General features: G+C 39.6%; 2 protein-coding genes across 2 annotated transcripts; both read left to right on the forward strand.

The window, feature by feature from the left end:
• Positions 1–4,933: 4,933 nt before the first annotated feature.
• spon2b (spondin 2b, extracellular matrix protein) lies at positions 4,934–13,625 on the forward strand. The gene is made up of 6 exons (XM_023288239.3): positions 4,934–5,092; positions 6,294–6,559; positions 6,910–7,133; positions 8,140–8,331; positions 8,891–9,077; positions 12,513–13,625. Exons 2-6 carry the CDS (start codon positions 6,325–6,327, stop codon positions 12,689–12,691), a joined length of 1,017 nt encoding a protein of 338 aa, XP_023144007.1. The 5' UTR covers positions 4,934–5,092; positions 6,294–6,324; the 3' UTR covers positions 12,692–13,625.
• Positions 13,626–15,576: 1,951 nt separating this feature from the next.
• si:ch211-255i20.3 (transmembrane emp24 domain-containing protein 11) lies at positions 15,577–18,106 on the forward strand. Its single transcript, XM_023288238.3, has 5 exons — positions 15,577–15,890; positions 16,422–16,513; positions 16,898–17,023; positions 17,151–17,297; positions 17,540–18,106. The coding sequence occupies exons 1-5, from the start codon at positions 15,761–15,763 to the stop codon at positions 17,687–17,689; spliced, it is 645 nt and encodes a 214-aa protein (XP_023144006.1). The 5' UTR covers positions 15,577–15,760; the 3' UTR covers positions 17,690–18,106.
• The last annotated feature ends 255 nt before the right edge of the window (positions 18,107–18,361 follow it).

The raw sequence follows: 18,361 nt of genomic DNA on the forward strand, positions 1-18,361 counted from the left end.
ATGAATTAAGAAGCGCCGGTTCTTCCAAACTGCAATAAAAGCCTTTAAAATGCATATGATCTATTGACAAAAATCCTCAAAAATCACCATTTGCTATTTTCAAGACACATGAGTAGTTGTCTAACGAGCACATTACATTTTACAAGAAGCCAAACGTAGGAAACACACCTCCCAGTGGGTCATCATAGTAAGAATAGGTGTAATATCTCAATTCTACTACAAGAGAACAAATATGTGCATATATCAGTAACAGCACTCAGTCAAAATGTCAGATATTGCCACACATCCAAAACCGTGCATTCATATTTTAAATGAAATGGGAACTGACCACCACCAACATCAAGAAATCTCACATCAGGAAGTATGTGACAGTGGTTTATACAATGTCTAATGTGTTCATGCTTCAAATCCTTTAACAAGTATTAGATGACCACACCTTCTGTAATGAACTGTGGTCTAACTGTGGTTTAAACACACTGGAGAGTCTGTCTGACAGCCCAACACAGAAAGATGTGAGGTATACATGAGTGTAATATATATTGAATGTCGACAGTAATTCCATCTACCTACCACAGTTCGTACCCACATCCTCAACTCCCACCACAGTAGCGGCAGACACGTGACAGACTTGACTCTTTGGCCCCTGTGCCCCAGACAGGCCCTGCTGATGTTTTCTGACCTATATTCCTCCTTGAATCTCCTCTAGGAATTTAAAGCTTCCCTTCGAACAACATACGACTGGTCGTTTTCCTCCATAAACACACTATCAACCAGAATGGGGCCAGTGTATCTTTAAATCAAGGTCAGTCAGTCAGTCAGCTTTCTTGTCATATGCTGAAAACATAGAGCAAAAAAAGGCCAGCATGTACCAGTGGACCGCAGTAACAGGAGGGACAATAATGTAGTAACATAAACTTAAGCTTTAGACAGTGTTTACATGTGTCTCTTACTCAGCATCAATAATTCCCCAAAAATAACAGGCAGAAAATTGCTCTTTAAAGGAAAATGTGGTTGTTTTGGCTCCCTTCTCTCACTAATTGTTGACTTTCCCGGCCTGTTTGTGGACATTTGATAGACTTTAGAAACAAGTCTTAATATATGCTTTCATTATCGGAAAAAGTGCACACAAGTTTCTGTAAAATGTTAAGACGAAAACTTTACCCGTGTTCCTTTATTATTATCAAACTTTTTAACTTTTTAAATGTTGCAAAAAGTGTAAAAAAGAAAATTCAGCTTGTTTCCATTTCGTTACTTTGGAGTGAATAAACTCTGCTGTGTAGCATCATCAGAAGGTGTTGATATAAGGCTGCATTACCTATGGCTGTAATAAAGAGAGTAGAAGAAGCCAGACACAAAGCCTAATGTTTGTCAACCACTAAACACCTTGAAGACGAAAAATGGATGGAAGTATTTAAGATTGGTTTTCAACTAGGACAGTTTAATGCCAGCTGTTATCAGCCGGATTTCATGCCATCCGGTCAAAAAGACAACAAAAGTAGTGAAATAGGTGATCAGTCATGAGAGTTTAACCTTTGCTACAATAAAAGTTATATTAAAAAGATGTTTCCATCTCCATGAAGCACAGTAACTCTTTGGCAAAAAAGTCAAAAACCACCTCAAGCGAGCGTAAAAACTTGCTTATAAGATTAGAAAAGTTTCTTTGAATTTTGTTGATTCTATAAACTTTTCAACGGAATTACTCTGAAATGTGCAGACAACCTTTTATATGTAGTTTCCGAAACTAAGGGAAAACCTATATATCCATGTAAAAACCTACAGCTTCTCATACTAATTTGACCCTTTTTTAATCTCTGCAGGCCAAACACAGTCTCTGGGCAGGTGAAAGGTCACAGATTTTCAACAGAACAACAAACCAGCAGTCAGTCTGGATTCAGTGTCTTGCTTGAAGACAGTTCAGTGTGGATGTTTGCTAACGCAAGGATTAAAAGGTCAGTCTTGTTGGTCTCACACCCTGCTGCCTTTAAAGGTAGAACAGTAATGGTAAATGCATATTTTGCACATTTCTACAAAGTAAAGACACAATGTGTTAAGGTGCACACCTTACATATGCAGTATCTGTGAATTCACTTCATGAATTCCGCCTGCAGCAGTGTGTGTCCCACAAACCAGGACTGGAAATAACTTCAGTCACATTGATCTACTACCCTCGATAAAACTGAACACAGTGCGCCACTGTTCAGAGTGCATGAGTTATGAGGGTGGTGATGAGTTAACTTTCCTCTTTCAAATGCCACTGACTGAAAACAGACTGGACTTCGCAGCCCAAACAATAAATGCTGGAAAGTGAGAGAGGTTGAGGTTTAAGCAAGGGCACCTGGTCTCCCTCTGTGTGTTTGTGTATGTAGGTGTTTTAGTTTATTTTTGTAAGAAACGTGACCACATGGAAATCATTAGATGTGGGCTGATTCAGCATGCTGGCCTATTTGTGTGTTTGCACGTGAGCTTGTGGGTCTGTCACCTCCAGTTTTAGTAAGTCAAGCACTACCACACCCCTCGACCTCCACCCGCACACACACACATTAACGCCAAACTGTTCTTACAATCCAGAAATTTCTTTATAACTATGGTTTACATTAAAAAAAAAATGCTCATGCAAAGTTAGAAAGACATGTACACACGCCTGTTTCTGTGCACTTTGACTGAGAGATTAAAAACACGCAATGTAGCAGTTGTCTTCTCTGTCCGTGTTTCTTTTTTACAGGTTTTTTAGTAGAAAATATGTGAACAGGGCTAGAAAATACCACTAAAACACAATAATCTGCTGTTGTGATAACTGAATGAACTACGAGGGTACTTTAAAAAACATGGGGTGTAACTGTTATTTAGGGGCATAGGTGTTTACTATAAAGTCTTATGTCACTGTCCACAAAAAACTCAAAGGTTTGCTGTCATTTCTTTGTTACTGATGTCCTTTGAAAATCAGTACGTTAGAGGGAACCCAACAAGAAAGAAGCCAGAACTGTGATCAAGTATCTTCATAAAAAAGGAATGACCCCTGAGCTAGTCCACAAAGACACGGTCAACACACTTGGTGAGGACTCCCCTTGCTATTCAACCGTAAAGATGTAGGTTTCTGATTACAGACGGGGCAGGGAGCGCCAAAGACACTTAAAATCAGCGTCTGCAGACAACCAAGTGGAGGCTATTTACCACATGGCCATGAATGATAGGCATCGGACTGTCCAACACGTAGCGGAAACCATAGACAGCAGAGTAGGCTCAGTTCACCTTGTTTTGACTGACATCTTAGGGATGAGCAAGCTGTCTGCAAGATGGGTGTCAGGAATGTTGACACTAGATCATAAGTTGAAGAGATGGAAATTTTGAGGACATTTTTGGCTCATTTTCAGGCTGATCCTGCCAAATTCCTCTTGAGATTTGTGACCTAGAATGAGACATAGGTTCACCACTTTGATCCTGAATCAAGGAATCAAAGTAAACAATGGAAACACACTGGTTCTCCGGCTTCCAAGAAAGTTCAGCGAATAGCATCTGTTGGCAAGGTAATGGCTTCTTGTTTTTGTATAGTGAGTTATTGCTCATGACTGACTTCTTGCAAAACAATCGAACCATTAATAGTAACTACTATGCACCAGAATTGCGAAAACTGAAAGCAATCAAAGAAAAAGGGATTAAAGCTTCAAGCTGGAGTGCTCAAGTTCCAGGACAATGTGTTCATCCACACAGCATCAGGTGGCAGATCCAGGTAATGTGGCTTTGAATTATAGCCCCATACACCTTACTCACCAAACCGAGTAGCATTTCCCTTTTATGTGTTTCCCGAACTGAATTTCCACTTTTGTTGTCACCATTTACACAGAGATAATGAAGTCACGCATGCTACCGAAGAGTATCTGGAGGCCCAAGACGTGACTTTCTTCTGTGAGGGGACAGTAAAGCTTGATCATTGGTGGACCAAGGGCACTGAAGTTAAGGGAGACTATTTTGAAAAAAAATGCAACAGAAGTCTTTCTCCTGTGATGTTTTCTGGTGAGGCTGAGAACTTTTTTGAAGTTGGTCCTCATATTTATTGTGTCACTGCAGTGAATAAAAAGCCTTAATAACAAGTTGTTACTGACATTACAAGGTAAGTTCTGCCAGAAACACATTAGCAAACAGCAGAAAGCAACTGCTCCACCCACAGTCACATGTAGAGTTTTGCAAAGTCCAAATTTGCTCATTGCTCTTTTGTTTGTGTATTTTTAACTTAACTGATTAAATCACTGATTGGGGGCCTTTAAATTCCAAGTTCATTAGTACTTAGTACATTTGATGTAAGCTTTCTGCTAAGCCCTGACCCAGTGCCATCAAATCACAATTTATGTCTTAAAGCCTGTAATTCCCCAATACTTTTGGATGATGCTTCAACTTGTCTGACTTTATAAGCCCTTGAAAAACACATCAAAGGAGTTATGCAAATTGAGTATGGCAGAGGCAATATAACTTCTAACATGAGTTAAAAAGCAGCACTGGGGACTGGATCTAGTAGCTCTATTGAAATTCAAAAACTGGACCAAGATACATTCAGAGAAATTATAGAAAAATATTATTAGCCTCATTAGTCATATTTGTAGATATAGAGACCTACAGTATCATACTGTCAAATGACACTCTACCCACGGAGCTGCACAGGACCCCTGGCTGTGCATCTAGAACTGCTGAACACATTAGCCAGTTAATGGGCTACTTATAAAGAGTAGGAGAGCGAGGAGGAGGAGGAGAGAGCTGGAGGGAGAGCCAAAGTCAAAGGGCATGAAGGGGGCAGGGAAGTCATTGGCCAGCAGATAGAGAGGCTGAGAAAAAGTGTGGAGCGAGTTAAAGAGGGGAGTGGAGCACGAAAAGGAAAGGAGGGGGGAAGAAGAAAAAGAGAAAATGAGGGAAAGAGGGGGAGGAAAGAGAGGGGTGAACCTCTTGAAAGACATAAATAGGCGAAAGAGGACTTGGAGATTTGCAGTCACTCGTCCCGACAGCCACATCCACTGCTCTCCTCTCCCCTTCTCCTCACCTCCAGCCCTCCTCTCCACTCATCAGCTGCAGCCCTTCATTCATCTGGAACCCTGAGCAAAAACCAGTGAGTAGTTTCTGCACTGCACATTTATCCTGCTTCTACATGAACACACAGAGGTCCTTACAGGTGCATTCCTTTGTCTGCACAAATCTTTCTATATTGATGTGACAATTGAAACAAGCAAGCTTGCATGTGAATTTTTATACAATAATATAGTCTTCAAGCAACAAAACATTCAAAATGAGTAAGAAAATGTGACGCAAAAGTGTAATGTAACAGATTTTAGCACTGACATTTCAAAACATCACAACAAGAGCAATAGATATAAGAAGAGATTTTTGAAAGAATGCATGCCAAACTTTAAAAAAAAATTAACTGAATAAAAGAGACCTGGATATATTAAGTTTCCTATGTTTTTTAGGGAATATAAATGTCTAAAATTGTGTACCACTCCATAAGCATGCTTTTCATGTATATACTTCTCAGAAGCAAGGATGCAGCACCAGAACTCTTCATTAATCAGGGACATATATTAGCATCTAAATCATACTGCAAAGTGAGACCACTGATGAATTATTGATGTTGAGGGGAATGCAGAGATGAGAGCTAAGTTTATTTTCCATTACTGGAGGAAAATATGATCAAGTATCCAAAGTTAGCTTCATTCTACTGAATATCCTGAAGGCAGAAATTTAGCTTACAAGGCTCCAACAAACATGACACTCTCAGTGCACGCAACTTAATTATTATCAGATCTCCTGTCTGCTTCACTTTACTGAGCTGCTAAACTGTGGAAAAACAGTGTAGAAGGTTTTAAATGAACAAAATTTCCCTCTGACTCACATGCCCCACTTGTTAAACCAGACACTCATAGTGCAGCCAGACAGTTTGCCCTTTTCAGTTCTCTTTGTCAGCACTGTCAAGTCCACAATCTGGAAAGAGGACAACTGCATGTACAGTTGTTATGAATAAATAAGACAAATAATACCAAACTGCAAATCTAGCCAGTGCAAGGCTTTTCAATGCATAGTGACATGGATGGTGTTAAAAAACAAAAAAAGGAGGAGGAGGAAATCCTCTTCAGCAGAATGGAATTAGTTGAATCTTTAGAGTAGAAATATTTATGACAAGGCCACTGTGGTAAGAAATCCTGAGCAGAGACTGAAGCATGGAAAAGTGTGCACTATATGCTTATTGTCATACATGATATAAATGTTATTATTTTTCTACTTTCTCTGCCCTTCTTTTCCAATACTTCCTTCAGGCCTTCCATCCTCCCCCAGCCTGCCCTTATCATGGACACCACAAAAAACCTTCCCTCCTTCTCTGAGGCTGTCTATCGCCTGGGAGTCATGATGCTGACACTGTGCCAGGGCATTCATTCAATGCCTGTCCCGACTGATGTCCCCATGTGCACAGCCTCTGACACTGCCCAGTATAGTCTAACATTTACTGGCAAATGGACCCAGGCAGCTTTCCCCAAGCAGTATCCTGTGTACCGTCCTCCTGCACAGTGGTCAAATCTTATTGGTAAGTGCACTGAAGTTATTTTGAGATAGGAACAGAAAACTTTTTTTACTTCACTCATTGGTAAGTCCTTGCACAAGATAATGAACTACAAAGCCAGGAGAAGACGCATTCACTAATTGATCAATTAAAGTAGAAAATAAACACATTTATCTTCCCTTTGGTAAGAATACTAAATATGTGTGTTTTGAATCTAGACCTTCTCAACAACTCACCCAAAATATAAGAAAATATAGTCACACACCTCTTCAATATCCCCTTTGTGAAAATATAAATAAAGTGGCTATTACAGACTAATAACTGTTGCAACAACCACTTCTAATTCTCTCTATTCACTTTCTCTGTGCTATCAGGAGTGACGCATAGCTCTGACTTCCACATGTGGCAGCGTAATGAGTTTGCCAGCAATGGAGTGAGAGAGTTTGCGGAGAGAGGCGAGGCCTGGACGCTCATGAAGGAAGTGGAGACGGCCGGCGAACGCATCCAGAGCGTTTATGGGATCCTCTCCGCTCCCGCTGTTGTGGGAGGCACAGGCCAGATGAGCACCGAGTTCGAGGTCTTCGCCAGGCACTCGTATGTAAGTGTCTAAACAATCGGTTTCCTTCATTCCAGGTCAGGGCATTAGGTACATGAGAGGTCTTTTGCTGACAGGTCAGTATACATAACACTGTGGTGCGATCATTTCTACAGCCTGTAACAGGGGCCTAAAGAATTTCTCAAGAAATGTTGAGAACCATAGCTCTTGTTTAGTCTAAGGATACATATTTATATGTAGTACTTCATAATAGGTATCACCTATAATAAGATTTTACTGCCAGAACTCACAGCCTTATCATCAGGCCCATAGATCATGCTGGTTTACAATTTGGCCACATCATAAACCAGTTATTTGGAAGTCAAAATGGTAACTGTAAGAACTGTCACTGCCACAGATTTTGTTATGAACCCACTGCACCTAGCAGAGTTCCTTACAGGTTCAGCTTTCACCACACTTACGACAGCTGAGCAGCACACAATTACAAAAGAGATTCTGATACATTTTCTGTTTTTTCACTGCCAACTAAGCATTTCAGACACATGGGATTTACTAGATCAGGGGTGTGGTTAGCACTGCAAACTCTGTTTGGAGGTCATTTCCATTGAGACTCTTTGTTTGGTTGCCATCTCCAAGCAATGCAATTGTTAGTAAAGTGCTATTACAGCCAAAAGTTATGACAGCCAAAACTATAAAGATTTAACTGGGGCTGTAAAAGCACTAAAATTTCCAGCATTTTAAATAAGTGCACCAAGTGTCTTTTTAGTCAAATAGTAACTTGTCATACTACTGCCACTTGTTGATAATATAAGGAGCTATATTGTGAGAAAGAAAGCATTATGCTTTTTTAACTAGGCTGATGCAGCAAAACAGTTAATGCTCCTATAAACACAGCTCCTGAGTGTTCTTTCCATATGCTACACCCTAAAGAGAGCTTATGAAGTGTAGCAAGTCGAATTGATGTCTTTTCAAATTATGTAATAAAGAAGAAGTTGGCTGTTAAACTTCTTCCTGATGAGTCCCTAATCTCTACTTCCTCCATCTGCAGCTGTCGTTTATCGTGCGTATCATTCCAAGCCCGGACTGGTTTGTGGGTGTGGACAGTGTTGACCTGTGTGATGGCGACCACTGGAAAGACAATGTGTCGCTGGAGCTTTTCCCATATGACGCAGGAACTGACAGCGGTTTCACCTTCTCCTCCCCCAACTTTGAGACAATCCCACAGGACAAAGTCACACAGGTCAGTCAGCCTGAGCCAAGAGTAACACTGCATCAATCCAAAGTGAAAATCACAAACCATGTGAGCAGAGAAATAAGTTGCTTTTTACAGCTGGTGTAAGCGGATAAAGTGCACATTTTCTCCCACATTTACCAACAGAAGTTAAATGTTTACATGCTTTGACAAAAACAGCTAATAAAATAAGTATACATTGGGCAGTTATTAAAATGTTGATCAGTGGTCCAAGTTTCAACATCTACTGCCAGTTACTGGCAAGACAGTAAGTGACAGTTTAACAGATAATTCAATGCTAAAAGAAGATGTCAAATCTAGTGTCTCTACTGTGTTGTTTCTTCTTAGTGTCATTTTCACAATCTCTGTATGTAGAAAAATATATATTATCATCTAAAAATCAAACTAAAGTACTCTAGTACACTATTCATTGCACTTACATCATAGTTGCTGCACCTCCAGAAGATAAATATGCTATAAATTGTGACTGCCCAACCAACATCTCTACAAACAGATCTAATATGTCAACTGTATTTTCTTGTCCCTTGTCCATTTTCTGCCTCCACAGATCACCTCCTCCGTTCCTAGCCACCCTGCAAATTCCTTCTTCTACCCACGCCTGAAGCACCTGCCACCCATTGCCAAGGTCACACTGACCAAAATAAAGAAGACCAATCAGATCATCAGCCTGCCGGTGGAGCCCACACAGTCCAATCAACTGCCAACAGGAAACGAGATTGAAGACAAGCTCATAAGTAAGTCTAACAAAAACATTCTGAATTTCTTTCTCCAGATGACATATTAAATACTGTTTTAAAAAGGACAAAGCAATTCTTCTTGTACTGACGCAGCACTGACTAAAATGTGAGTATTAGGCACGATTATATTTACAAATGACTGATCCCCTGGTGTTTAATTATGTTTACTGCACATTATAATAGACAAAAAAAAAACACAAGGAGCTGCTTGGTAGAAGTATGCTACATCAGGCACAGATGGGATTTTATCATTCTGAGTGAAGAAATGTACTATTCTCCTTACAAAGTGGTTCACCAAGACTTTGCACAATGGAAAAAGTCATACCAGGTTCAACTTGGTTGGAAAACCTACCATTTTTTTTGCAACACTGGCAGCCTAGCTAGCATTCTTGACTGGCCCCATTCAAATAAATGAGAGGGCTGCATGCCTTTCACATAGAGCTAAACTTGGTCGGAGCATGGCCACAACATTAAAAAGCATGTCATGTCTTTAAAATGTGTCACTGTATTCAAGTGAAAAAAATAATAATGTTCAAAAAAGCATAGCAATGCACAATGAAAGGCAGGGAGGCAGATCAGTGCAGGGCACAGTAGTCACGTTACTACAACCATTCATTACATACACGCACACTGGAAGCACTTTACCCCACACAAAATGACTGGTAAAAAAAGACTGGCGAGATAAAGTCAGTGTCACAAACCCCACAAAATTACTATTTATCAGAATTTGAATCCATTTGGAAAGATCTAGATGTGACACATGAGTATTTGATCCTATTCTTAAGTCCAAAGACTCAACAGAAAGTCCTGAGCCTACATGCTGTTCGCTCTGGATGGATGCGCATGCTCAATGCGTCCAAACAGACGCATGACGAAGCCTACAGAAACATGCCAGACATTTTTTGGCAAGTTCTATGGGAATGAATAGAGTGCAATCCTTGAACATGGTATCCAGCTATCTTCTATACATCTGTGATCCAAATGCTAAACTCTTTTACATCATTCGAACAACTGGCACACGTCGCAGAGGTCTTATGAAATACATTCAACAGACACAAGAGATTTTTATATGATATACTGAACGTACCATAAAACGACCCAGAAACGTAATGGGACGAAATGTCAAATAAAAAAACAAGAATGAAGTGCGTTGATATGAATGAAAAATAAATATTTCCCATAAATAAATAAGGAAATAATAGCAAATTCAAGAATGCAAACAAAGACAAAACATGGATTGGTAAGATCAACATGTAAACAGTGTACTTGCATTGCAGCCCCCTCTGAGTCGATGAGTCAAACTGTTTCAGAATCTCAGTTAACTGGCTTTATTTGCTGCAGAAGGTTAACTTGCAAAAAACGGCTGACCACTCTGAACCAGGTTACACTATGATTAAAGTATCAGGATTAGAAGAACAATTGTAGCTACAAATCCTGGACCCAGGTACTGATGCTCTCCCTAGAATCATCAATCTGAAGAACTGAAAATCCTCAGAAACAGCCACATGTACTTCCAATACTGCACTACTACAAATCTAAACTGCCCCTTTGCCATTCCACTTGTACTGATTGAATAATGCTAAAAACATTAAAGAAAATAAAACAAATGAGATATAGTATGTTCCATGTTTTGACAAACTCAGATACAAGCGTTAACCACAAGGGTAGAAACTTGGGTGTTTTACAAACTCATGCGAAACCATTTGGGAAACATTACAGGCCACACACAAACTCAATTACTTCCAACCAGAAACCAGAGAGACAATTGAGTGCAGGGCATCTGAAAATGCCAGCGGCACATCTGGCGCCCAGTGGAAAAGTCAATACATGACAGATGGAGAAAGTGAAAGAGCACTTTAAGAAAAACCATGTAGAAATTATTTACAGCAGCATTTAGGCCATGACACCAAATGGGACACAGACACGTAGGTTTTAACAACACTAAAATCCATGAGGTGAAGCTGGATTTACTTAATTTTGGCTCCCAGACAATTTAAGACTCCCTGTTGTACAGATTAGGGGTAATAATAAAAAAATAGCCCAAAAGCAAGGAAGAATAAGAAACTATCTTGGATAAAGTCAAGATAAAGAGCCTGTCAAACTCCAAGTCGAGCCAACAATGCTGTGTTCAAACCGGTCTGTGTGACTGATGGACTCTTATGTGATGGGGAGGGAAACTAACCTTTTATAATAACACAATTCACCGCAAAAAGTCTAAAAAGCTGACTTGACCAGCACAAGATAGCACGCCGACCCGGCAAAAGAGCTGACAGTGCGGTAATCAGATTCAGTGTTGAGGGTAACTATAAAGGTTTGAGTCAGCATCACAGAATACAGGCCTGTTCCCTTGACTACACATCAACAAACAACAGACAGTGGCCAGGAATCTGTTGGGGTTTCCTGCCCTGCTCCCAGTTCTCCATCCTACCCCCCCATCTGTTTATCCTTCCCCCATCCAATAATCACTTCATCTCTTTGTGCCTCCTCCCTAGAGCTCGAACAAAAGCCTTCTTTAATTACTAGCAATCACCTGCACTAGATCTTATCTGTGAAGCTCAAAATCACCGTAATTCTGCTTCGCTACTTTTATCTCATTATTACTCCCTTTGTCACTGATGGACACACATGATAAAGGCAGATGTTAAAATCAGCCTTGACCAGACATGCATGTTCAATCCTTCTTTCCAACCGTCCATCCATGCAGCTTCCGTACGGCCTCCCATCCATCTGCTTTTCTACTCTTTAACTGACAACTGTGATACAAATCAGCTGTACATAAGCTCTCATCGAGGTTGGCTGAGGTAGCTGGGCGAGTTCACAATGCTGCAGAAAGGGAGAGTGAAAGCAAGGGAGAAGGAGCGTGATGTAACATACAACTTCAGTGATTACATTATCCATTCGGTTAGCTGGAAAAATAAAATAGAATGACAGAGGCAGCCTTCTTTTCCTAAATTACAGTTGGGGTTTCTCATAGCAAGGCATTCTATCCTTATCTGTTGCACAGGACTCAACCGGTAGTTGCACTGTTTACTGCGAGGAAGTGTCATACTGAGAATAAGCAAGCAGTCAGCAAAATCTCTCTCAATAAATGCAGGCTAAATATAATTAAAAGCAGCTCCAGCAGCATTACCATTGCCAAGAATCTACAACGAGAAGGTATGAGTTCATAGAGCTGCACAAAAAGCAGGCCAACATTTACTCCCTTTTTTCATTGTATTTGCTTTTTCAAGAGAAATTAGATTTTCCCTATTATGACATACTGTATTTCCCTCCTCTACATTTCAACTAAAACAAAAGGAAACATCCACTCTGACATTTTATTACTTCCAAATAACCAATACAGTATTTTGAAAGACAGAGCTAAATAGCCCTAACTTAGAAAAATAGCAATCCAAACCTAAATGCGATTATTATTCACCCCTCTCTGTGCAGATACCCCTCTGGACTGTGAAGTGTCCGTGTGGTCTCCCTGGGGCTTGTGCAAGGGCAAGTGTGGAGGCTCAGGTGTGCAGCACCGCACCCGCTACATCCTAATGCACCCAGCTAACAATGGAGCAGCCTGCCCCCTGCTGGAGGAAGAGAGGAAGTGCTTCCAGGACAACTGTTTATGACTAGGCCAGGAGAGGAGGGAGAAGAAAGAGAGGAAGGAGAAGAGAGAGAAGAAAGAGAGGAAAGCCAGGAGAGGGAGGAAGGGACGAAGACGGACAAAGAACAGCAAAAGGTCTGCGATATATTCACAGGAGGCATAACTATGACGAACTAGATTCCGTCTCTCCTCCCTGACCTTTCTGTGGAATTGACTCATATACTGATAGATTGTTTGACTGTTAAATTGGGAGAGTCTGACTGCGAAATAAAAAAAATTCTTGTCTTCCAAGTCACGCTGATAGATCTGACAGTACGAGAGAGGTGTAGTTTGGCAGAATAGCTATTAGACACCAATTCTGTTTTGGCAGATTATCAAAACTGTCTGGAGATAGAACAATGCTGTTTTGAACATAGCCATAAACCGAAAACACATGTTCGCACTGTAATTGGGTTTGGTCAAAGATCACAGACATTTATTTGCCCGCATTGGATTATAATTCCCATTAGCTTTCATCTAGAGGATTTGGAGATAAATCCAAATAAATTTCATGTAAGTTCTAGAATCTCTATAGCCAAGAGACACTTAACAGAAACTCCAAACAATATCAGACTGGGAATTGAAAAAAACATGATGCCTCAGTATTTCCATGAGCAGAAGTAGCGACATGTACAGTCTCCTAAACAATGCCGCATTAAAGAACATGTTTACAGACACATTGCGGTTGTTTTCCTGAAGAAAAAGAATATATTTATTGACAGGATTTTAACCTGTAGTGTACAGTATATTAAATCTGAAAGTAAAAATGTGTATTCCTTTATGTTATTGAGACATTAATGCAACACAGAAAATATGTGTTTTGTGAAAAATTTTAAAAATACTAAAAATGTACAAAAAATGTACGTATGTTTTCTGTAACTGTTTTCTGTAAGGCTCAATAAAATGTTAATATATCTAAAGATACTGTGAACTCATTGAAGACTTTTTCTGCGAGAAAAGACATTGTCCTTTCTGTAAAATGGAAAAGAGTATGTTTACAGCTTTATTGTGTCACTTTAAATGATTCCTAGGATTACAACATTGATTGTTAATAGAATAAACATCCTTCTTTAGTGCATCTGTTTAATGCCATGTATCACCTCTAAATCTGAACCGCACATTTAGGCCCACTTAGATTTGAGCTCCAAAGGTATTGTTACTAATCCTGGAGCAGCAGGATCAAATTGAGGGTGGAGCAAAAACCTTCTGACTGGATGGACCCAGTTCAAGTCTCAGTTTTGGATGGGACTCACCCTGATGAAGTGTTGGTCATAAAATGAATAAAGGTGCTCCCCAACTATTTAAAAGAGTTCACCAAATGTTTGGATCAAATGGCTTGAAACCTGAAAGACCTGACTTGATGCTATGGCATCCACTGCCACAAAACAACAGACTGTAAAGCATATATCTTTCCCAATGTACAAAAGAAAAGCGTTACAAATGCCCTCAAGTTCAATGCAAGTGAAGACAAAAGTGACCAACATTAGTCTAAATATGTAAAACTCATTTTAATTACTTATAAACTTCCTTTCCACCCAAGCAAACACCAAAACTATACTGCAGGTGACAGACTGAAGAGCAATAAGAACCAAACATCTGGTACATGAGTGACGTCTCTCCATTCTGAATGACGAGGGGGAGGAAAATTACTTGGATAAAGAATCAGGAGAAACAAGAGGGGAACAGACGCAGTTTCTGGCATTTATTAACAGTAGTTTCACTAAGTATGTATGAGAGATACGATTAATGTCCAGTATATGACAGTATTTGGTGAAGAACACATTATGAGGAGTATATGAAATATGGGAAGGTGCTGCCATACAGCCCCAGGTTCTAGTAATTTGTTTCGCTCAGGATAAATGATAAAAAAAGTGGGAAATGTACAATTTAATTCCCAGTGCCACATTGTTTACACCATACAAGCAACAATATCAATATTTTTGCAAGAAAGGGAAAAAGTAGTTTTCCAAAGGCAGAAGAAAATACTGTGTGAACTATTGGAGTGATAGGTGGCAGAATGTGGTTCAAATAAACTGCAGGTTTTTAATTAAAGTATGTATTTCAAGATGCTTTGCATTAAATATCAAGATAATTAGGGAGGCTTTGCAGATAGTATATAGATCCATTTAATTTAAAGCTTAATCTAACTTTTTAATGGAAGGCATTACTGAGACCTTCTGTAAAACTACTGACATGTGGGAGGAGATGGAAATCTGACTGCTTACTTCAGAGATGATAACTTTTGCAGAAACTAAATATGAGAAGGGTTTATTCATTGTGTGGGAGTTCAAGTGACCTCATCGAAGGTAAACATATGGCAGCTATTGTATGTGATGGTTTGAGTTACACGTCCTGCTCAATTTTCTATGAGATTTGGACTATCTTTCAGGGGTTTTTTTTAACAACAGGTACACAGAAGATAAAGCATAAATATATATATCTTATCATCTTACAGTGCCCAAAAGGCCAATTACAGTGGATACCCTTCTTGGATTTGTAATTTATGATAGGGCATTGTTCTCTTTGAATGTAGTGAAGTAAACAAAGAGCAGATACCAAGATGGAAACAAGTCTACTTTGCTGCACTGAAGGTATATTTAAAAACCTTATGACCAAACAGCTCTTACATTAGCAAGCTACTCAAATCCCTTTTCACATCACACTTGAAGTTTCTAAAGGTCATGATGCTTATTCCTATGCCTATGTTAGTAGAAAATCATAATCTACTGTGAAAAGGAGAGACTGCTGAATAATCTCAATCTGGCACAGATATGTCTTGGCATCTTTGCTATTGGTTCCCTGGTTAACCAATCACAAAATGTCCAGAATGACTCGTCACACAAAGCAGCACCTGTGAGTTTCCCACACTCAAACTGTCCCCCATATGGGCTTTCACTTTAAATATATGCAATGGGATATGGGTGCTCGTCTACGAAAAACACCTCAAATTTGAGTTAGAAACTGCAGATCTACAAGAAGCTCTAGTGGAATTACAAGCCAAACATCTGGTCACAGTCAGGTGTCTTGTAATCTAATAGCTCATTGTTGATTTAAAATGGGTTTGCGTGGCACAGGCTTTCTCCTCCAGTGTTACCTGATGTTGGCAGCAGCAATGTATTTTGATCTCGGAGAACAGGAGGAAAGGTGCATCATTGAGGAGATTCCTGAAGACACGCTGGTGACTGGTGAGTGGTAGAGAGGGAATAGTCCTCCTGAGTGTCGTCTATGTTGTGAACTGTGGCAATAAAAGTGCAATTGGACTTATACAATTGTGCATTGCCATGATTGTTGAATCATACAGTAATGTTAAATGACTTAAATGCTTGCTTCTAGTGCACACTTCAATGCTGCCCCATAGTAGGGGTAGTGTCTTCTTAAAAGCTTGATTTGCTTGTGTGGCTCACCAAGAATTAGGAAATGTTTAGAGTATTATGTTTATTGTAAGCTACACTCATATGTCTCATAAATACATTTCCTAAAATCACTCCTACGATGTAAGACAAATAGGAATGTGTTGTTCCTTGGGTAACGTAAGCATGCTAAGAAATGTACACTTCAAATCCTTCTACAATAAATCTTAAAGCCCAATATACCACGCAACAATTTGATTTAATGCCCAATCCTTTTTGGAAATGTTCCAAGCACAGTATTGGCATTGACAGTAATTGCATGTTTTTGTGTGTACATGTATACACTCATGTGTCTCTTACCTTCAGGTTATTTTTTGCTGGAGCCTTGGGACTTGAAGGCTGCAACCCACTCCCCCCACTTTGGCGTCACTGCAACAGTCAAAGATCCAAATGCTGAGGTACAGGACACCCAGTACCGCACACGGTTTATCAGTATGTCAGGGCTACACAAACATGTGATGATCCAGTAACTCAGTGACAAAATGCATTTAACATGATGTCACTGAATTTGGTTGAATGATTAGCAATGATGATCTGACTGATTAAAATGTATTAAGATTCATGTACAGTGTTTTTATCACTAATATCACTAATAGTGCTATAATAGTATTATTGTCTCTTTTGGAGGTCATTACAAAATGGACATGAATTACAAACTCTACCTGCTATATCTGATTAGTTTTGCTGTAATGATGCATACTTTGACATCAGACCAACTAAAAAGAACCAAAAGAAGTCAGATAAAAAAATGCAGGCTAAATAGTGTCTTTCCCGCTCTTTAGGTTTTGATGTCCAAACGCTATGGAAGATCAGGTAAATTCACCTTCACAGCTCATGCCTCTGGTCAGCACTACCTTTGCTTCCAAACCAACTCCACAAGGTTTGCTGTCTTTGCTGGTGAAAGGCTGGTAAGACCTATGGACACACACACAGAAAATGTATTCCAAACAGACAGAAAGACAAAGCAAAACATAGATGTCAACTGAGATGTAACTGAAGAAAAATTCAAACATGTTCTTTAATTTTGCTACGCAGAAGCTACATCTGGATGTTCAAATGGGTGAGCACTCAGTTAACCCCACTGCTGACAGAGCCAAAAGCAGCATGGAGACTCTGGAGAATAGTCTCAGCCACCTCATAGAGCAGATGACGTACATCACCCGGCAGCAGGAGTACCAACGGGTAAATTTTTGTGTGTTGCTTTAGCAAACCCATGATGATGTGTCCATGGATGTTTGAGGCAAGCCACTTCAACCACCTCAAACTTCTACCACTATAATGCTAAAGCAAAATTCCATTCATTTTCACCAGTAAAATTAAATCATACAAAATTCCATCTATTCCCACACGACTGAAACATCTCTGTCAACATTTATGTGATGGCACAATTTAATGTCTTGTTTGTGTTGTCTACTGTTACTCAGGAGAAGGAGGAGGTGTTCCGACAGGTCAGTGAAGATGCCAACAGTAAAGTGTTGTGGTGGGCTGTAGTGCAGACCTCAATTCTGCTGTCAGTTGGGTTCTGGCAGATGAAACGACTCAAGGACTTCTTTGTCGCCAAGAAACTGGTCTGATAATGAGCTGTGACCTGTCAATGCTGTACCTTATTGTTTATATTTTGAATGTCCTGCCCACAACCGAACAAGTGCATCTTCTGCATGTTGTAACAAGAATGCTTCAGGCCAAGAACTTCAGGATACAAGGTTAAAAATTATGAACGACTGACATAATGAAATAATAAAATTAAGTGTAAAGATTTAGGAAACATGAATTGCTTTTAAAATTTCCTCTGTGGCTATCTCAGCAGATATTACCACCAGGTTAATAGAAAATTAAAGCTATTTTAAGCAGAAATGTTTGATTGTTTTAGTATTATTGGTCATCTTAAAGGGTATCTGTATTTCAAAACTTGTCCCGTGATCCAATGTTTTGCATGTGGAAAAGCTGTTCATGGACTTTAAGTATACAACAGAATAAAGAACACCCTGTAATATCGCATAATGTCAAATCATTCAAAACTGCATCACTTCTCAGTAACTGCATTATTTGTAAGTACACAAGTAGAGTGTTTCCTACAATAGGCAAAAATAATGCTAATTCTTTAGAAAGACTGCACTGAAAATACAGAAACCACCGAAGTAATCCAACACAACAATAGTACATACACTTAATATCACTGACACAAATGCTAGAGAACCTTTGATAGACAGTGTATTATTTTCACAATCTACGTCTGAAAAACATTC

Source organism: Amphiprion ocellaris, chromosome 13 (assembly GCF_022539595.1).
Source record: "Amphiprion ocellaris isolate individual 3 ecotype Okinawa chromosome 13, ASM2253959v1, whole genome shotgun sequence".
NCBI classification, from domain to species: Eukaryota; Metazoa; Chordata; class Actinopteri; family Pomacentridae; genus Amphiprion; species Amphiprion ocellaris.